The sequence below is a fragment of the Marasmius oreades genome, chromosome 5 (genome assembly GCF_018924745.1).
Source record: "Marasmius oreades isolate 03SP1 chromosome 5, whole genome shotgun sequence".
Lineage (NCBI taxonomy): Eukaryota > Fungi > Basidiomycota > Agaricomycetes > Agaricales > Marasmiaceae > Marasmius > Marasmius oreades.
The window spans coordinates 1958482-1975291 of record NC_057327.1 but is presented as its reverse complement, the minus strand read 5'-3'; the positions used below and the strand labels follow the sequence as shown (position 1 = coordinate 1975291).

Here is a 16810-nt window from a genome sequence, read left to right as displayed (position 1 = left end):
ATAGGTATCACGTGGGAACACTGACATGGACGTGCCCTACCACACCGACACTGATAGAGATCCTCTCAGAGAATTCGATTTCTACCCCTCCCATCACTGTCATCGACCTCTTCTATGTTTCGTTCATGGCGGTGCATGGCGATCGTGAGTGAAGGCAAAAGCACTCCCTCTAGAACGTGCGTTTACGGTTCTCTAGCGAGGACAAGAAGGACCATGCCTCTTTGGCCCAAAAATTAGTAGAGGCCACCGGTTGCCCTGTTGCTGTTCCCAACTATCGATTGACGCCAAAGACTGGCGAGGACGGTCCTCCCTTTCATCACCCTGGACATGCCCAAGATACCCTTCAGTTTCTCACTTTTATTCTCACTTGGCAGCCTGCCGACTCGGCAGCACTCTTTGACCACCGTCGACTCTACCTCATAGGACACTCTTGCAGTGCACATATGTTGTCCGCAATCATCCTCGACTCCTCCGATGTCAATCCAACTCTGACACCAACAAAAAACCTGCTCACTGCAGTCCAAGGTGTCATCATGTCCGAAGGAATTTATGACATTGACAAACTATTGGCACGATATCCTCGGTACCATGACTGGTTCATCGATGCTGCCTTTGGCAACCTGCCGTCCTACAACCGCTTTTCGGTCGCGACTTATCCTCTTCGCGTGGAACATGTCCGATGGCTCATTATTCATTCCAAGGGCGACACCCTTGTCGACGTGGCTCAAAGTCAATTGATGGTGGAACATCTCAAAGCCGTATCAAACCCACATCTCGTCTGCCAGTATCTCGAAGAGCTAGCGGATGAGCACGATGACATACTAAAGTCCCCTCTGTATATACAATTCGTAGCAAACTTCGTCGCACAGTAAGGGTAGCCGTCCGATTGTATCAAGTTTACTATTCTAAGTGACGACCTCGAAAGCTTTTTCTAAGAATTCGGCAGCCTTTTCGCAATCCTCCAGAGTGGTATACAAGGGTATGGGTGCCAAACGGATGACATCCGGCTCTCGTTCGTCTCCTATCACTCCGAAAGAGACCAACGTGTCGAAGATCTTTCTCATGAGACCAGAGCCAACAGGAAGGAATAATAAGGACAACTGTGCTCCACGTTCCTTGCTTTCACTCGGTGTAATGATCGTGAAGCCGCGTTTCTCTTGGCTTCCAGCTAAAGGGATGAAATACTTGGATCTCAACAGGTGCTGTTCCAGGGTGTTGGTTAATACCAACGAACGTTCCCTGAGAGGTCCCATCATCCCCGCTTGTTTAAAAACCTGGAGAGATCCCAGTAGAGCAGCCATTGCGATCACCGAAGGATTAGACTGCTGGTAACCTTGAGCGCCTGGAGTTGGAGTAAAAGTGGGTGGCATTTCAAAGCGAGTAGCTAGTTCATGGCCCCACCATCCCGTAAACCTACGCGGGAGGGAGTTAAAAGGATAGTAGGCCACATGTTTAGATCGTTCTCACTTTGGTTTCTCGATTTCATGCCATTTTTGATGTACAAACAGTCCAGCAATACCGCCCGGACCCGAATTGAGATATTTGTAGGTGCACCACACTGCAAAGTCGACGTCCCAACCGTGTAAGGAAAGTGGTACGTTTCCAATAGCATGGGCAAGGTCCCAACCGCATATGCATCCCTGTTGAACGTCTAATTTTAATTTCGGTAAAAAAGAAGGTAAAAGGGAGTAGAAAAGACCTTTTCTTTAGCCTTACGCGTTATGATTTCCATCGCGAATAGTTGGCCGGTGTAATACTGAATTCCGCTGAACAAGACAAGGGCGATGGTATCTCCCTCCTTCTCGATCGTGTCAAGAATGTCTTCCGTTCGGAGCGTATATTCGCCTTCCCGCGGAGTAATCTCGATTATGGCCCGGGTGGGATCGAGGCCGCGAGCGCGAACTTGAGATGCAAACGCGTACTAGACGTAAAAAAAAGATAATGAGACCCCTGTACATGGATTAATAATTTCGAGACGTGCTTGATCCGAGGGGAAAGCTTTGGCTTCGCATAGGATCTTGTAACGTTCAGAAGTCGGTTTATAAAAGGAGTCCATCATAAGATGTAGATTGGCAGTTAACGTGCTCATGCATGCAACTTCTTTTTCTTCCGCCCCTGCCAATATTACAGAATATGTGAGGACAAGGTACGAAGACGATAGAGACATGAATCAAGGACTCGCCTACTATCTCTGACAATAGGGGAGTAATATTATCGGTGTAGCTGACCCATGGTCTTCCATGCGGATGAGAGAAGTGGGCAACGACCGACCTGGAAGGTTAGTTTGCTCAAACGTCAGAGATAATTCCACTACTGCATTTTTTTTAGATTCACCGGGTTCCCCAAACATCTAACTCTTCTTGTACCAGTTGCTTCGACTTCTGACTCATCGCCCCAAGAGAATTTCCACAAAGGTAGACACATGGACTGCCATGGGCTTGATAGCTTGCATGAGAAGGATGGCATGACTGGAAGCGAAAGTAATTAGCTCACCTTCGGTAGCGCCGACCTCACCGTTAGTTGGAAGCACGAACTCGTCTCTCAACGGCAAGATGATGTTGGACATTATGTCTGGGACGATTATCGAAGGTAATCGAGGACTGAAAGGTTTCGATCGTGAGTGTAAGCGGGAAGTTGCTTTTTGTACGGCGCTGCCACCGGATCTTGAGCGATAAGCATTAAGTTCAGAACTGAAGCAGGCGTTGAGCGTAATTGTTACCTCTTGTGGATTCGGCCGGTGTTCTTGATTGGATGTTGTCACTGGGATGCATTTTTCAAGAGACGACTGACGACAGCGCCAACGCTTTCCCCCGCGGCCGCCGAATGGACGACGGTCAAAGCAGGGAACTGGACGCCATGCACGTGGCTGACACCTTACACTTGGTTTTCGTCCAAGCGCAATGGTTGGCAGCTTTGTTTAGAGCTTATATGAGAAAGCCAAAACTTCCAGACTGACAGAAAAGAGATCCTCGACGTATCACGGCGCCAGGAGACAATATATCACGGGAGGGGGTGATGTTCGCGTACTAGGGCCACAGTAACGTCACGTGTATGGCGAGGATTTAAGGCAAACAGGGTATACTCTGGTATACTACATTCTAGATTCGAAACTTGTACCATGCATTCTCAAGCTCGCAGCAAGAAAGCAGTCGTAGTCGGCGCAGGTCCAGTAGGATGTTTGGCTGCAATGATGCTAGCGAAGCGGGGCTGGCAAGTCTTTCTTTATGAGGGCAGAGAAGGTAGTGCGATCGTGCGATCTCGAATCATCTCCTTTACTCATTCTTTTAGACTTGCGGCAACCTTCTACCAAGGCAGCAGCACAACAACGTTCAATAAACCTTGCCATTTCGCACCGCGGAATCGCGGCTATACACGCTGTTTCTCCAGAGGCTGCTGAACGATTTATGCAGACTGTTATTCCCATGAAGGGACGCATGATTCATCATTTGGATGGAAGGCTCGACAGCCAATTGTACGATAGAGATGGCCAGGTCAGGAGGTTTAATGACCGGTTATTTCCATCTTCGCCTAATAACTAGACTGGCTAGTGCATTAATTCCATCGACCGCGCCTTGCTCAACGAAGGACTTTTGGACGAAGTATCCAGGTCACCGAACGTCCGAATGTTCTTTCGACACAAGATCCGCTTCATAGATTTTAACCGGAAGGTACTGACTGCCGAGGACCTGGGTCATGGGCAAGAGCACACGGTCGACTTCGATTTTTGTGTCGGCGCAGACGGAAGTTATTCTACTGTCCGCCGACAAATGATGAAGGTTGTGAGGTTCGCATTCTCTGAATTCTTGCTGTACCTTTGGGTGATTTATTCACCCTCTCTCTACCTCCGAACGTAAACATTAGAATGGACTATCAACAGGAGTACATCAAGCACGAGTACGTCGAACTTAAAATGCCGGCAGGACATGATACTCCTGGGCGACCGACATTCCAACTTGATCCGAACCATCTTCATATATGGCCTCGCCGCTCCTACATGTTGATTGCGCTCCCAAACAAAGTAAGTACGGATCCCCCTCTTCTCTTCCTTCGTTCGTTAATTCCATTACCCTTCTGCTACCCCCGGGCAGGACAACACCTTCACATGCACACTGTTCGCTCCTAGCGTCGAGCTGGACAGGCTATCACCTCCGGAGGTTTTTTTACCTTGGTTCAAATCAAATTTCCCCGATGCTCTTAAAGCCATTGGTGAGAAAAATCTCATTCATGATTACACGCACAATCCCCGGAGTCCCCTGATTTGTACCAAGGTAAGAAGTGAGGAAATGTCTGACGGGGCTATTTACTTATCGTTAATTTTTTTAGTCTAATCCTTATCATTATAAGGATCGGGGGATACTTCTGGGTGATGCAGCCCATTCCATGGTGCCATTCTATGGACAAGGGCTCAATTGCGGCCTAGAAGACGTTCGGGTGCTGAAGGTTTTATTGGATCAAGAGGAGGTTGAGTCCAACTCCCCAACGGGTCCTGATAACCTCGAAGACGAGCGGCTCGCCCGTGCTTTATTGAGGTATTCACAAGAACGGCATCAAGACCTCGTTGCCATTAGCGATTTCGCCATGAATAACTAGTAAGTTGTGCGTTACTGACGGTAACATCTTGATTCACTTATTAATATGGTACTCCATGTTTCACCTTAAGTGTCGAGATGCGCCATCTAGTTACCACGCCCTTATACCTCTTCCGCAAGGTACTGGATGGGTGGCTCTACAGACTGAGCTCACATTCGACCCTGCCAGTGACGTCTTTGACGACAAAACTAACCAGCCAGACGTACGATGAGCGTGAACCGAGAGGCTGGTTACCGCTGTATACGATGGTTACGTTCCGACCGGATATCAGTTATGATACCGCCAGAAGAACAGCGTCCCGTCAGACACAGATTTTAACAACCGCAACCTATGTCGGCGCGACAATACTCTGTGTGTCAGGACTCTGGTTGGCACGGACTGTTAAGACATGGATCAGATAGGTACAGGTCTTGTTACACGCCCAAGCTTGTCCGTGGTATCTGAAACGATGAGTTGCGACCTTCCTTACCTTACAGGTCAAGTGTGATGATTCTGTACCATTTCTCGACTTCTTCTGTACAACGTGTCGCGAATGAAATGAAATGAAACTGTCATTCCATAGCTTCGAACTGGACGCATCTAGATGCAATCCTTCTACCCGAATAATGTTGATGTATGTCTTACAGAGAAGAGAACACGTTTCACAGCATGGCGACTTGCACGAAGAGGGGCAGGTAAAAGGTTAAAAAAATCAAAGGTCCGACAAACTAGATTTGGATAGATAGTAGATAAGGCAGGAATATAAGTCGTATTACAACAACAGTTATAATGGGTTCGGGGGTGTGATTTAGCTATGTCGAGGGCTTCTTTAACGGTGGCCTGCCGCGTTTCTTCTTGGGCTCCTCGTCCCCTGCGCTAGTAGCAGCTTCTGCATCGGCAGATGAATCAGGTCTGGGATTTTTGGGAGGACGTCCCCGTCTTTTCTTGGGAGGAGGACCATCCGTCGCCAAATCATTGGCTTTCTTCTCCTTGAAAACACCGCAAAATGGTCGGTAAGACGCGTCACGTACACGATTAAGAGCCGCAAATACCTTCGGAGGCCGTCCTCTCTTTCTCGGCACTGTCGAGGAGGACGATCCAGCAGTAGCAGCGGAAACCGAAGATGCGCCGGCCTTGTTCTTATTCTTGCTACCTTTGGGCCGACCACGGCCACGCTTTGCAATTGTTGGAGAACTTTCTCCGCCAGTTGTTGTATTTCCTAGAGCAGATAACAAATCAGTGCTGTGATCACGGATAATCGATTGCCAGTTGAGAAGTGAACAGTTACACACCTTCCTCCGCGCCCCCACTCAGCTCGTCCAGCTGTTCTGGCTCAAACCTTTCTACGAACTCCTCTGATTGGCCTCTTGTATCGGAGGCCATAGAGAGACGGGGAAGAGGAGGGGAAAAGTGGGTGTAAGATGGGAGGGATACGGTGGGACGGGGAACGAAGAAGACGAAAGGAAGATAAAGAAAAGGTGGTTGAAGGGTGAAGGAACTTCTTATTAGGGCTTATTATTGAGGCAAATATAAAGCTATTATTGTGATGCATATTTCTCAAATAAGGCTTCTTTCTGCAATCTCCCTGTTCACAAGCCTGAGTAGGGTTGGCCCTGATTTCGGAGGGCTGTTCACGTAATTATTAGATCCTCAAGGCTTGACGACGAGCTGAGATCGCTATTTGCGAAAAACGAGAAATAAAATGAGTTCCTAGTGCGGGCGTACGTAGTTACCCAGTGGAATTAACCGTCACAGCCGCCGATGTCCGCCAGAGCAGTCACGTGCATTCGACAGCGGTACCCACACGTCTACGCGTTCCTTCGATTGCCTCGCAATGCATCTTCCTCTTCTCTTCCTCCTCCTTCCATCACATCCCGTCCTTTCACGCTCGTTCCACTCCTTTCCTCCAGATACATATGCTTTCCCAAAGTACAAGGTCGCCTTCCTCAGCAATCTCCCCGTCCTCAATGAAACTGCCCAGAAGTGGTTAAAGGAGGGCCTTCAAGGCGGCGAACTCGAGTTCTTGGACCAACCTTGGGACATGAGTCCTATGCAACCACCCCTTTTGTTCAAGGAGATTGGTAGTGGAGACTCTGAGCCTGTCAGGATCCTCAATATTCTTCACAAGCATCTTTCCTAATCCAAGTTAATTGTTCAGGCCACCCCACCTCCAAAGCCTTCCTATTCTCTCGAGCACATGAAGTTGGGTCCACGAGACTCATATCTGTGTTTTATTCCTGCGCCTCTTGATTTACCTCCCCCACCTCCAGAAGTTGAAACCGACGATGATGTCGCTACCGTCAATAGCTGGTCGCTCCTCCAACCATTAACTGGAAACTGTCTTTATGTGCACTTTTATCTAACTGTATTTTTACTTCTAATTACTCACGAAATCACTTTTAGCATCGAGAGCGGTGGTTCACATACTCGTATTGTCATAACCAAGAAATCCGCCAATTCAAGGAACTATCAAATGGGAACTCTCATATCCCAGGTGATAAATTCTTTCTCGAAATTTCCACCTTTTTGTTCTTTTTCATTTGACAATTGTACTGCCCCCGGATGCCTGGCATTTGTCAATGCGCTCTAAATCCGTCATTTTGGGATCATTTACTTGTCAATACAAGCATTTGTTACAGCTCTTATTTTTCCTCCCTTCCACTTTATGCATTCTGACATGTTATTTCCATTTGTTGTTGATAGAGGAAGACCCAACGGTGAGCTCAAATGTTCTCGGATATCGATAATTTCTCACGTCGCTCATTAGTGGGAGTCGTACACACTCGGAAAGGCTCCTGCAACGCCAGCACCCGGTGCCGACTTCACCGTAGCTCAGCGGAACGCCATCGCAACAAACCTCAAGCTCGCTCGTGGCGCGGGATCTAGATATCTTGTCCAAAGATGGGGAGATGGTACAATCTGCGACATGACTGGAAAACCTCGCGAAGTCGAAGTCCAGGTGATTTGCCGTTGAAACTTTGGCTTTTACACAAACCGTTGACGATTGGTTTCCTTCTCTGATCAATGCGACAGTTCCATTGCTCCATGGTGATGTCAGATTCCATTCTCTTCGTTAAGGAATCCAAGACGTGTTCATACGTCCTCGTCATCAACACACCTCGCCTATGTGGCGAACCTGGATTCCGGTCCCAACAAGATGTCAACGAGCAGGCCCATATTCGCTGCCGAGAAATCATCAATAGTCCCCGCCAGCCACAGGAAATCTATTCTGTCTCAGAAGCGGATCATCCGCAAAAGATAGCGCAACCCAAACCTGTTTTACCGTCACCCAAACGTGGTACTGTCGACAAGTTGCGTGGGGGTGGAGGGGCGAAGGGGAACGAGTTGATACGTAAAGCACTTCAGGCTATCAAGGGGCAACAAATGGAGGAGATTATTGTCCAAGGCGTTTCGGAGGATGGGGCTTTTATCATTGAGGTATTGGATGATGAACAACTCGGCGGAGGGGGCGTGGAAGAAGGAACTATACAAGGAGATATGGAAAAGATCGCTAATGTGCTACGAAAAGCAGGTCTCGATGTCCAACCACAAACGAGACAGCAGTCATCTCGGTCGGAAGACCAAGGACAGAACAATGACGATACAGCCGATCAGCAGAAAAAGAAAGACAGCCTACCGAGACCTCGCGGCGACGAACATGATGGACATGGAGTTCACGACGAGTTGTAGTGTTTTGGATGTTTCTGTAATTCTAGAAATATTAGTGGCTGGGAATGCTACAGAATCACTTGACACGGTCATGGGAATGACCGCAACAGATCAGAAGCGGGCTTAGCGGCTGACCTCGTTATTATTTACAAAAATCTGTCGGAATCGTAAATATATTCTTGAAAGCGATCTCAACCTCCTTCCTGTGTGCTTCGAAGTAATGGCAAGTTGACAAATGTCATGATACTTCTGATTGTGTCCACCCAATGGTGCCCCCTTGCGAGTGTCAGGGGTTCATATGCCTCAAGTAGGGTAATCATGAAGGAAAGAATTGATATTCGTTATACGAAATATACAGGGAGTAAATAGTTGTTGTCAATGCAGAGGTGGTAAATAGTATGTATGGTGCATGCAAGTCGACAAGAGTACATGTCATGAAGTACAATAAACAAACAAAGAAAAAAGTTATATACACAAGGTGTAGATGGGGAAAAGTTTGAGCGTAATATCCCTTGTTGGCAGTCGCCACTGTTCGGAAGAAGGCAAGGTGACGCAAAACGACAATAGAATAGTAATGCGTAGAAAGAACATTACATTTGTCGACGGGAATAAAATATGTAAAGAATCTATGAACAGAAAAGAAGGAATAAAAGATAACGTGTTAGCATGTAACCTTCGCATAATATGTACGTGAACATTGAACAACTGGTTGGGATGGCCGGGATGGCGAGAATAAGTAACAGTTGAAGGAGAACCGAGAAAAAGGAAGGGGGACGGGAATAATTTTACGACCAAAATTGGCGCGCTCGATCCCTATTCCAGAGACCATCTTTGATAGTCCATCCTGTTTCCCTTTCCCGCAGGGTTAATTGGATTTTTTTTTGCTTCGACGGTGAGGTATACAGAGCGAAGTAAGGCATTAAAAAAACCTTCTCTTGCCCTGCTTCTCGTCAACGGCAACCTGTATATGTACGTGTCCAGGTTTAACTCCTGGCGCAGAGCAGGGCTGTATGCACTTAATCCACGAATCACCATCATCCTCCTCGTCCGATGGGTCGTGGTCGACGCAATAAGCCAACGATGTCGTCGACGAAGGACTAGAGGGTGCGCCAGTTGGTGAATCGCCGCCGAGGCGACAACCACAGAGTAAACTACTGCCCTTTCCCTTTCCCTGAAGAAGATCAGTCAAGGTGCACCTGGCGCCGGGTTCGACATGAAGCATCCGCCGAAGCGCAGGTCGTGTTTCCCTAGGCAAAAGCCGAAATATTGACTCAGCACCACCGGCATGGAACGTAGCGACACTATCGGTGCGTTGACGTCTCCTTGCCGTAGTATTGGTTTCTGAATTCGTAGGTGTCTTCTGCGATAGTGAAGAGGGCGGGTCACTAGATATAGATCCAGAGGATTTTGTCGGCGACTGTGGCTTCTCTGTGTGCTGTGGTCGTGGCGACTGAACTTCAGACGTCGTACTCTGCTTTTCCCCAACATTGTCCTCGAAAGGACCGTCAACCATCTTCTCCACAGTGATACTGGCCATAGGTCCAGCAATGGTGGTTGCCCTTCCTCTTCTAGAGCTCTGTCCCGAAAGCACTTCAGCGATCCCGAACCCCCCATTAGCGGCACGTGGTGTAGCTATGTCGTCTTCCCCCGTTGATTTGGCTGCAAATACAGACGAGGGACTTGTTGGGAGACTCTCAGTCGAGTTACCTGGCCTGGCAAACTCTACAACTGAGGGGTCGAAATCCACCGGGCTTTCGGTACGCCGTACCTTGCTGGATGCAAGTGTGTCACTACCTGATCGTAGGCCTGCACCCAAGACAGCCAAATTACTGGGAAGGGTAGCAGTGCTCTGCGTGACTGCTCGTGGAGAATTGAAGTTGAAATGACGAACAGCAGATGACGACCCATCGGAGGAAGAAAGCTGCGATAGCTTATCACATTCAAAGTCCGAAGTAATGGAACCGCTTTCACCTCCGTCCGATGAGTCCAACAGACTACTACTGTTCGTGGAAGGTGATCCAGAAGAAGAGGTCAGACTATTATTGGGCAAACGGTGCTGCTTGGTAGGAGGCACCAGTTCAGAATCGGTCGACGAACGTTCCTTCTGGGGGACATAATCCGGTTTGAGTTCGATTTTGGGCTGAGGAGGCATGGTAGATCCACGTTGCGGCTGACGAGGCCCCGTTGCTGCCTGATTTAGAGGCTCCTTGTGTTTCTTGGGCTCGCTGAGGTCAGGATGGGCGTTGACAAAAGCCCTGAAGCTTGGGTCGTTCTTGCCGTCGGGGCACTTCCAAGGAAACCTTCGGAGGACCATACAAAGGAAGATGATGGCGACACTCCATACGTCGGCCTTTCTAGGATCATACTCGTCCTTGTCTAGTACTTCTGGGGCAAGATAAGGGTCACTTCCGACAACGCCCTTGGCCTTGATATGCGTGGTCTTCCCGGGATAATGGAAGACCGTAGCGGTACCAAAGTCGATCAGTTTGACAACGTTATCGTGATTCATCACGCAGTTGTCGAGCTTGAGATCACGATGAGCAAGGCCTAATGAATGCAGATATTCGACGCCATCACAGATCTGGCGAAAGACGCAGTAAATCTCTGGTCGGCACATCTTGCCCGACATGACGACTGAGAAGAGGTCGTATGGTGCATATTCCATGACCTACGTGGGGTAACATAGAAAGGTTGGAACTTGCGTGCGAACTGGGAGCAGGGTAGGGTGTACTTACCTCGTAGTAATGGCCATTTTCGCTAACAATATCGACCGTTTCGATGATGTTGGGATGCTTCAGGGTGCTGCCCACACAAAACTCGGCGGTAACCTTCTTCTGATACTCCTTCTCGGTCTCGCCAGTTCTCTTTGGACGGAACTCCTTAACGGCGAAGATAGTCCCACCGTTCTTAGTAGAGGCTTTAATCAAACGGACCGTACCGCCCGCGCCCGAACCAAGAACTCGACCCCATTTACCATACTTCTTCGAAATATGCGCGTGAGTGGCTTCCGACAAGGAATGAATAGGATGAGGGTTGGAGGAGTGATTATGTTGTTTGGATTGTCGGGATGATGATGATTTACCAGAAGTGCGTGAAGGAGGAGGGGGTGCCGGGTGTTTGTGAGAGCTGCTAAGTTCTGAGGAAGCAAAATAGGACTCGGAATGGGATTTGTCGGAAGGGGGTTTGGAAGAGGGGGGTTTGGAGGAGACAGTTGAATTTGATGATGCTGGGGAAGGAGGTCGATCCTTGGACTGCTTGATGTCACCATTTGGGTGTGGTGACTTGTTGCGCTTCAGCGAAAACCTACCGTGCTCTCGCTTGGGAGATGAATCGGTCGGGCTAGGAGGCTGATCATGAGGAATAGCATGGGGTATATGGTGGTTAAGGAAACGCTTCAAATCGTGTAAAGGACCATGGGGATGTTTTTGGGAGTCACCCTGATGCATTGATGTTTTCCTGCCACCAAGACGAAAACGAGAAGAGGAGGTGGTAGAAGCACCGGACGATTGCGGAGGAGAATCTGATTCCTGCTGGGGTGTTTCCTGGTGAAGAGATGGCGTACTTGCAGGAGTGACGGACAAGCGAGGTAAACGGGCTGGCCCAAGGGATTGCTGAATGAAGGATAGGTAAAATGTATTATATAGCCCAACCGAAGGCAGACTGCGTGAGTTATGGGCGCAATGAACGTGAGCAGATGTAACTGACCTGAGGAACATCCAGACGGGTTAGATTGGGAGAACTTGAGGCAGCGAGGAGACCCGATTGCTGGCGGTGAGTAGAGGGGAAAAAAAGCTGTCCAGGTGTCGAGGACGGCGACGGGGGCATCGTCTGCGACTGGATCATGGATGTCGTTGGCGATGGTGGTGGTGGTGGTTGTGGATGAAAAGCAGGGAAAGCCGGACGAGTATGTCGGACTTGATTTCGACAAAATGGGCCTAAGCGGCCACGGAGATGCCCCACACTGCTTCTGTGGCCTCCGCCGCACCGGTCCGAGTCCAAGGGACTGGCCCGTGCCGAGCTCCATCTTGAATCTCCGCCCAACGGCATGCCTTTTCCGGATATGACATCACACATCCCAATAGCAAATCGCCCTCAAAATACATTCTTGCATGACAAATCCCGTGCAAAAGCGCTTTTGACGTTCTTTTATTTACTCAGCATCCCGGCCGGTTTAGGGTGGCCCTCCTCCTTCTCGCTTCAACAACTTGGCACTCCCAATGCTAAGCATCCCAAGCACATCTCAAAATTCTATCTGTCGTTTGAACTCAACCTTGATCCTCTGCATCTCGTTTTCGTTTCATTTCTCGGGATACCTTGTGTTGGGCAGCTTCGTGCTTGGCGAGCTCTATCGGTACCTTGGACACGGGACTCTTGGATATCTCTGTCGATGGAAATCGATTTCAGGTCCTGCATCTTGCAAAAAAGAAAAGATTAAAAATACTTGCCTTGTTTGAGGTCATACATCACTTCGTCGTCCTCATTCGTAAGGAACGTGATTGCCGTACCCATCTTGCCTGCGCGTCCAGTTCGCCCTGGAAGACGCGGACATCAGTTTTCACCATCCAGCTCAGCCGATCAGGACTCACCAATACGATGAACATATGCCTCTATCGTACTTGACATTTGGAAATTTATCACAAGGCTTACATCTTGCACATCAATTCCACGACCGGCAAGATCTGTCGCCACGAGAACATCCGCACCTCCGTCGCGCAACGATTGCAGTGCAGCTTCGCGTTGTTCTTGGTTCTTGCCAGAGTGCAACGTAGCCGCACTCCACTAAGAAAAATGGAATCAGTAAACGTTCGAAGCGCAGTGGAAACGTGAAGATAGCCAGGGGGGACCTACATTCGCACGTTGAAGATCTTTCGCCACCATGTCCGCAGTCTTTTTCTGGTTGACGAACACAATAATAGGTGGTTGAAATTGTCCAGCATTGAGAATCTCGACCAATTTTTGCCTGAAGAAAACAGTGAACAATGAGAGGAGAGGATAATCTGGGCCACTGACTTCTTTTTTTCTTCGCCATTAACAAACTCAACACGCTGCTCGACCGTATCGACTGCGCGACCGGCTTCACCGATGGTAATAACCGCAGGCTTCTTCAAGTATTTCCGCGCCAATCTCTCGACTGCAGATGGCATTGTTGCCGAAAACAACGTGGTAACACGCGTCCTCCCTCTCTTGACCATAGTCTCACCATCCACATCCATCTGCTCTCCCTTGTCTTCCCCGTCCATAGTCTCAGATGGCAACGCATCCAGGATAAACGTTAGATCCGCCTCGAATCCCAAGTGGACCATTCGGTCCGCTTCGTCCATAACCACGTAACGACATTGAGAGAGCACAAGGACATGTCGCTCGATGACGTCTTTAAGCCGACCCGGTGTGGCTATGATGATCTCCGCACCTTCCCGGAGGTTGAACTGTTGTTCTTCAACGGCGCGCTAAACATAAATAAACAATCAATGATGGGCCCGCGAATCCTTTGCGTAATCACTCACTCCTCCAACGATAGACACACATCGATATCCAAGAGGAGTAGCAAACTTTTTCGCCTCGCTCTCAATCTGTTGAGCGAGCTCACGTGTAGGTGCCAAGATCAAAGCATATGGCCCTAAGTGTCTTATGTCATCCGTGAATGCCGGTAAGCTCGATATGAAGGCCAGCATCGGGATGACAAAGGCGGCAGTTTTGCCGGAACCTGCGAACATGAGCAAAGGAACCGGACCCAAATCTCAACATACCTGTTTCAGCAATACCGATAATGTCCCGGTTCTGCAAGCCGATGGGTATAGCTTGTCGTTGAATGGGAGACGGTTCCTTGTACCCGATTTTCTCTATGCAATCCAGAATAGGGTGAGGTATAGCTGACTCAACCCAAGAACGGAGTGGATGAGGGATTTGTCCACCTGTAGGTCAAGAGCGACAGGTCAGTAATCCTTGCGACGGGTTGACAAAGAAGCAGCTTTACCTCGAGCAGAGATGCTGAAGTCTTCCCTGAAGATTCTCCAATCCCTTTCTTTCATCTCATTCAACGGCTTTTCGGTCCAGTGCCTCTCATCTATACCAGTCTTTACTGCTTTTCGTCTTTCCCGAGCGTCTGCTAAATGATCCAATGCTCCTCCACCATTGCCATTACGCATACTAATAGGTTCAACGCCATCCATTCCAGCCAGGTGGCCTCGACCGAACATAGTCTGTGCACCTTGGCGATTCACGCCTGCGGCAAGGGGCGAGTCTTCAGAAAACGTGTCATCTTGAGTGTCCCAATCAAAGACGAACTTGCGATCATTGGTTTTTCGAATCTTTCGCTTCTTTTTGTCCACACCTAGATATCGTGACCGAATTGCGGTGAGGTCATTATCCGACATCGGTGGCACATATGTGGACGATGAGGAAGGGTCGTTAGTTGAATTTGGAACGGGAGGTGGGGGCATCGAGGATGGTTGGGGCGTAGAAACACCAGATGCTCGATTGCTTCCTCCTGCCCGGTCAGCTCGAGGTCCTGTAGGGACGTTCTGGTAGTCCCTGCTATCCCTGCCGTCTTTGTCCCTGTCTCTGTCTCTGTCTCTGTCCTTGTCTCTCCCTCCGCCTCGCCTATCTCGCCTCGAAGGCCCACGATCCCGCTCGGGATGCCCGTAGCGACTATTACTGTCGTCATCTGGTAAATTAAAAAGATGGGAAGGAAACGTAGGTAAAATGAGGGAGGAAAAAATGAGACAGACGACACTGACATCGACCACCGTACCTGTTGGAAGCTCCTAAGTCTTCTCTCCGACGCAATTCTTCAGCCTCGCGTTCCAAAGTCTGCCTATCCTTCTTAACATCGTCCTCCTTTTGACGTTGATCCTTGATCTCTTGAGCCCGCTTTGCAATGGCAAGCTTTGCGCGTTCTTCTCGCGACAGAAATTTGGGCTAAATTCGTTGATTAATTTGCGATGTTTCAAACTTCAAAAGAGATAGTATACCTTGGAAGCTGTTTCTTTTTCTTCCCTTTGTTTCTGGAGGAGAGATTCGATGGAGAGAGGTTCAGACCGGGCTGCCGCCATGACAGACAAGTCACAAAGAATGCGGTTGCCTTTTTTGTCATCAACTTTCAATTCTACCAGCCGCTTCCCAATTTCTTTCTACCGTAAGTCCCGTTCAGGATGTCCACCAGCGTTTTGTTAGACGGGGAGAGGGGCATCAGCGAGTTGGTATACTAGACACACAATGCGCACTATTATTCAGTACTCATAGAAGCACCATATCTTTAGCTCAAAAATTGTTTGAAATGCATATTCGACAAGTATTGCACACCGAAACCATCTTCTGAATCTTTGGATCTACCGAAGGACGCATACCTTTCCCCCGAGGGACTGGATCAATGGGCGATCAATGCGAACGGTGAACCTTTCTCCAAAGAGACCAACGATGAGTTGTTTGAATGAACGTGAACGACCAGGGACACCTTATGTGCGTAATCCAATACTTACCAACTATTGTTGGTTATACCTGACTTGTGAATTCAGTTTCAAAGGTTTCCTGCAGGTCTATCAGTTGCAGACTGAAAATGACGAAGAGGAAACCTTGAGAGACTCGGTAAGTTTTAGTCAGCTTTCGTTGGCAAGTCAAAGTAACCGGCTATAGTCTCGCCATGGTTTCGACAGATCGTTGAATTTCAAAGGTAAGTGCATTGGGGCATAGCGCAAGCTTTGGAAGCCAAGATTCACACGATAAGACATACATTATTGTTATGCCGTTAGTGGTGCTCGCCTGAACACGAATTTCCATACTTCAACGCCTTCCCAATCGCTTCTCCGCCAATCTAATCCGCTTTTTTCCATCGCCTTGGAGAGCTTTCGGCCAGGAACTTTGTTGACTCGGAAATTCCATTTATTTCGTGCAGCCGCCAGTAAAGAATCAACGAGGACGGGGTCACGACGTTCAAAGCACAATAATATCATGGGTGCTCGACTGTTGGGGGAGACCGCGACAGACATTGTGCACAGCCCGTGTATGGTACGTAGGAGCGGTTCAAGGAGACTGGGTTCGTACACGGTGTCGGCTGTCACGATAAGGTCGAATGGATGTGAGAGTCGCCTTGTGGTTGACGTGTAAGATGCAGAAGTCACAACGTAGTCATTGTCCCATGTCCATCGTTCAGGCGATATTGTCCAATCCAATTCACGAACGAGAATTCTGCAGTCATCCCCTCCAAGACTGTTATTCGTGATGTTTTGGGAAAGTACTGAGCTGATGACTGAAGCTGTATCAGTGGCGACAACCTTCTTCCAACCCAGACTACTTAGGACCAGACTATATAACATAAACATCAGTTGTCAGTGAGTCTGATGAAAGCTCGTGGTACCTTGTAAGCCCAATGCCGCTGCCCAGTTCGATGACCGAATGAGCTGGCTTGACACACTGACGAAGATAGGCTGAAAGACACTGCGCGCCTAGCCATAAAGTTGTCCCATTGTGAGAGCCATTGTCCGACTGAAGGAGTTGGAATGAGATAGTCGAAGTAAAAGGGTAATCAAGGACGGGCAAGTGTTTTGTAATATGAGCTGGTGCTGCACGAGGCATT

General features: G+C 48.8%; 9 protein-coding genes across 9 annotated transcripts; 4 read left to right on the top strand and 5 right to left on the bottom strand.

The window, feature by feature from the left end:
* Positions 1-20: 20 nt before the first annotated feature.
* E1B28_008705 (uncharacterized protein) lies at positions 21-872 on the top strand (the record flags this gene model as incomplete). The annotated part of the gene is made up of 2 exons (XM_043153530.1): positions 21-144; positions 197-872. The coding sequence occupies exons 1-2, from the start codon at positions 26-28 to the stop codon at positions 870-872; spliced, it is 795 nt and encodes a 264-aa protein (XP_043008814.1). The 5' UTR covers positions 21-25.
* E1B28_008704 (uncharacterized protein) lies at positions 21-2952 on the bottom strand. The gene is made up of 8 exons (XM_043153529.1): positions 2720-2952; positions 2494-2663; positions 2335-2437; positions 2183-2271; positions 1982-2115; positions 1700-1921; positions 1468-1640; positions 21-1413 (listed from the first exon to the last, which is right to left on the bottom strand). The coding sequence occupies exons 2-8, from the start codon at positions 2564-2566 to the stop codon at positions 906-908; spliced, it is 1302 nt and encodes a 433-aa protein (XP_043008813.1). The 5' UTR covers positions 2567-2663; positions 2720-2952; the 3' UTR covers positions 21-905.
* A 113-nt stretch (positions 2953-3065) lies between these two features.
* On the top strand, positions 3066-5239 carry E1B28_008703 (uncharacterized protein). Its single transcript, XM_043153528.1, has 7 exons — positions 3066-3239; positions 3289-3491; positions 3549-3784; positions 3862-4018; positions 4089-4268; positions 4324-4589; positions 4661-5239. Exons 1-7 carry the CDS (start codon positions 3119-3121, stop codon positions 4989-4991), a joined length of 1494 nt encoding a protein of 497 aa, XP_043008812.1. The 5' UTR covers positions 3066-3118; the 3' UTR covers positions 4992-5239.
* A 142-nt stretch (positions 5240-5381) lies between these two features.
* E1B28_008702 (uncharacterized protein) lies at positions 5382-5952 on the bottom strand (the record flags this gene model as incomplete). The annotated part of the gene is made up of 2 exons (XM_043153527.1): positions 5382-5788; positions 5862-5952. The coding sequence occupies 2 exons, from the start codon at positions 5950-5952 to the stop codon at positions 5382-5384; spliced, it is 498 nt and encodes a 165-aa protein (XP_043008811.1).
* Positions 5953-6361: 409 nt separating this feature from the next.
* E1B28_008701 (uncharacterized protein) lies at positions 6362-8372 on the top strand. Its single transcript, XM_043153526.1, has 6 exons — positions 6362-6670; positions 6728-6916; positions 6973-7063; positions 7273-7286; positions 7337-7528; positions 7603-8372. The coding sequence occupies exons 1-6, from the start codon at positions 6404-6406 to the stop codon at positions 8257-8259; spliced, it is 1410 nt and encodes a 469-aa protein (XP_043008810.1). The 5' UTR covers positions 6362-6403; the 3' UTR covers positions 8260-8372.
* Positions 8373-9157: 785 nt separating this feature from the next.
* E1B28_008700 (uncharacterized protein) lies at positions 9158-12081 on the bottom strand (the record flags this gene model as incomplete). Its single annotated transcript, XM_043153525.1, has 3 exons — positions 9158-10906; positions 10974-11849; positions 11944-12081. The coding sequence occupies 3 exons, from the start codon at positions 12079-12081 to the stop codon at positions 9158-9160; spliced, it is 2763 nt and encodes a 920-aa protein (XP_043008809.1).
* Positions 12082-12503: 422 nt separating this feature from the next.
* E1B28_008699 (uncharacterized protein) lies at positions 12504-15290 on the bottom strand (the record flags this gene model as incomplete). Its single annotated transcript, XM_043153524.1, has 10 exons — positions 12504-12619; positions 12684-12770; positions 12825-13017; positions 13087-13198; positions 13249-13685; positions 13743-13942; positions 13986-14150; positions 14213-14902; positions 14976-15156; positions 15210-15290. 10 exons carry the CDS (start codon positions 15288-15290, stop codon positions 12504-12506), a joined length of 2262 nt encoding a protein of 753 aa, XP_043008808.1.
* Positions 15291-15389: 99 nt separating this feature from the next.
* Positions 15390-15671, top strand: E1B28_008698 (uncharacterized protein; the record flags this gene model as incomplete). Its single annotated transcript, XM_043153523.1, has 2 exons — positions 15390-15437; positions 15498-15671. 2 exons carry the CDS (start codon positions 15390-15392, stop codon positions 15669-15671), a joined length of 222 nt encoding a protein of 73 aa, XP_043008807.1.
* A 303-nt stretch (positions 15672-15974) lies between these two features.
* Positions 15975-16809, bottom strand: E1B28_008697 (uncharacterized protein; the record flags this gene model as incomplete). The annotated part of the gene is made up of 2 exons (XM_043153522.1): positions 15975-16539; positions 16592-16809. The coding sequence occupies 2 exons, from the start codon at positions 16807-16809 to the stop codon at positions 15975-15977; spliced, it is 783 nt and encodes a 260-aa protein (XP_043008806.1).
* Position 16810: the final 1 nt, after the last annotated feature.

What these genes read in the sequence shown, in the direction of transcription:
- E1B28_008704 (XM_043153529.1), bottom strand. Translation starts at nt 2,566, where the DNA reads ATGTCCAACATCATCTTGCCGTTGAGAGACGAGTTCGTGCTTCCAACT. An exon ending in AAGCTTTCCCCTCGGATCAA is followed by an intron (nt 1,922 to 1,981) that starts GCACGTCTCGAA and finishes TTTTACGTCTAG; the next exon opens with TACGCGTTTGCATCTCAAGT. An exon ending in CATGAAATCGAGAAACCAAA is followed by an intron (nt 1,414 to 1,467) that starts GTGAGAACGATC and finishes CCTCCCGCGTAG; the next exon opens with GTTTACGGGATGGTGGGGCC.
- E1B28_008701 (XM_043153526.1), top strand. Translation starts at nt 6,404, where the DNA reads ATGCATCTTCCTCTTCTCTTCCTCCTCCTTCCATCACATCCCGTCCTT. An exon ending in GTAGTGGAGACTCTGAGCCT is followed by an intron (nt 6,671 to 6,727) that starts GTCAGGATCCTC and finishes TTAATTGTTCAG; the next exon opens with GCCACCCCACCTCCAAAGCC. An exon ending in CTCGCGAAGTCGAAGTCCAG is followed by an intron (nt 7,529 to 7,602) that starts GTGATTTGCCGT and finishes TCAATGCGACAG; the next exon opens with TTCCATTGCTCCATGGTGAT.
- E1B28_008703 (XM_043153528.1), top strand. Translation starts at nt 3,119, where the DNA reads ATGCATTCTCAAGCTCGCAGCAAGAAAGCAGTCGTAGTCGGCGCAGGT. An exon ending in CAAATGATGAAGGTTGTGAG is followed by an intron (nt 3,785 to 3,861) that starts GTTCGCATTCTC and finishes CGTAAACATTAG; the next exon opens with AATGGACTATCAACAGGAGT. An exon ending in GATTTCGCCATGAATAACTA is followed by an intron (nt 4,590 to 4,660) that starts GTAAGTTGTGCG and finishes TTTCACCTTAAG; the next exon opens with TGTCGAGATGCGCCATCTAG.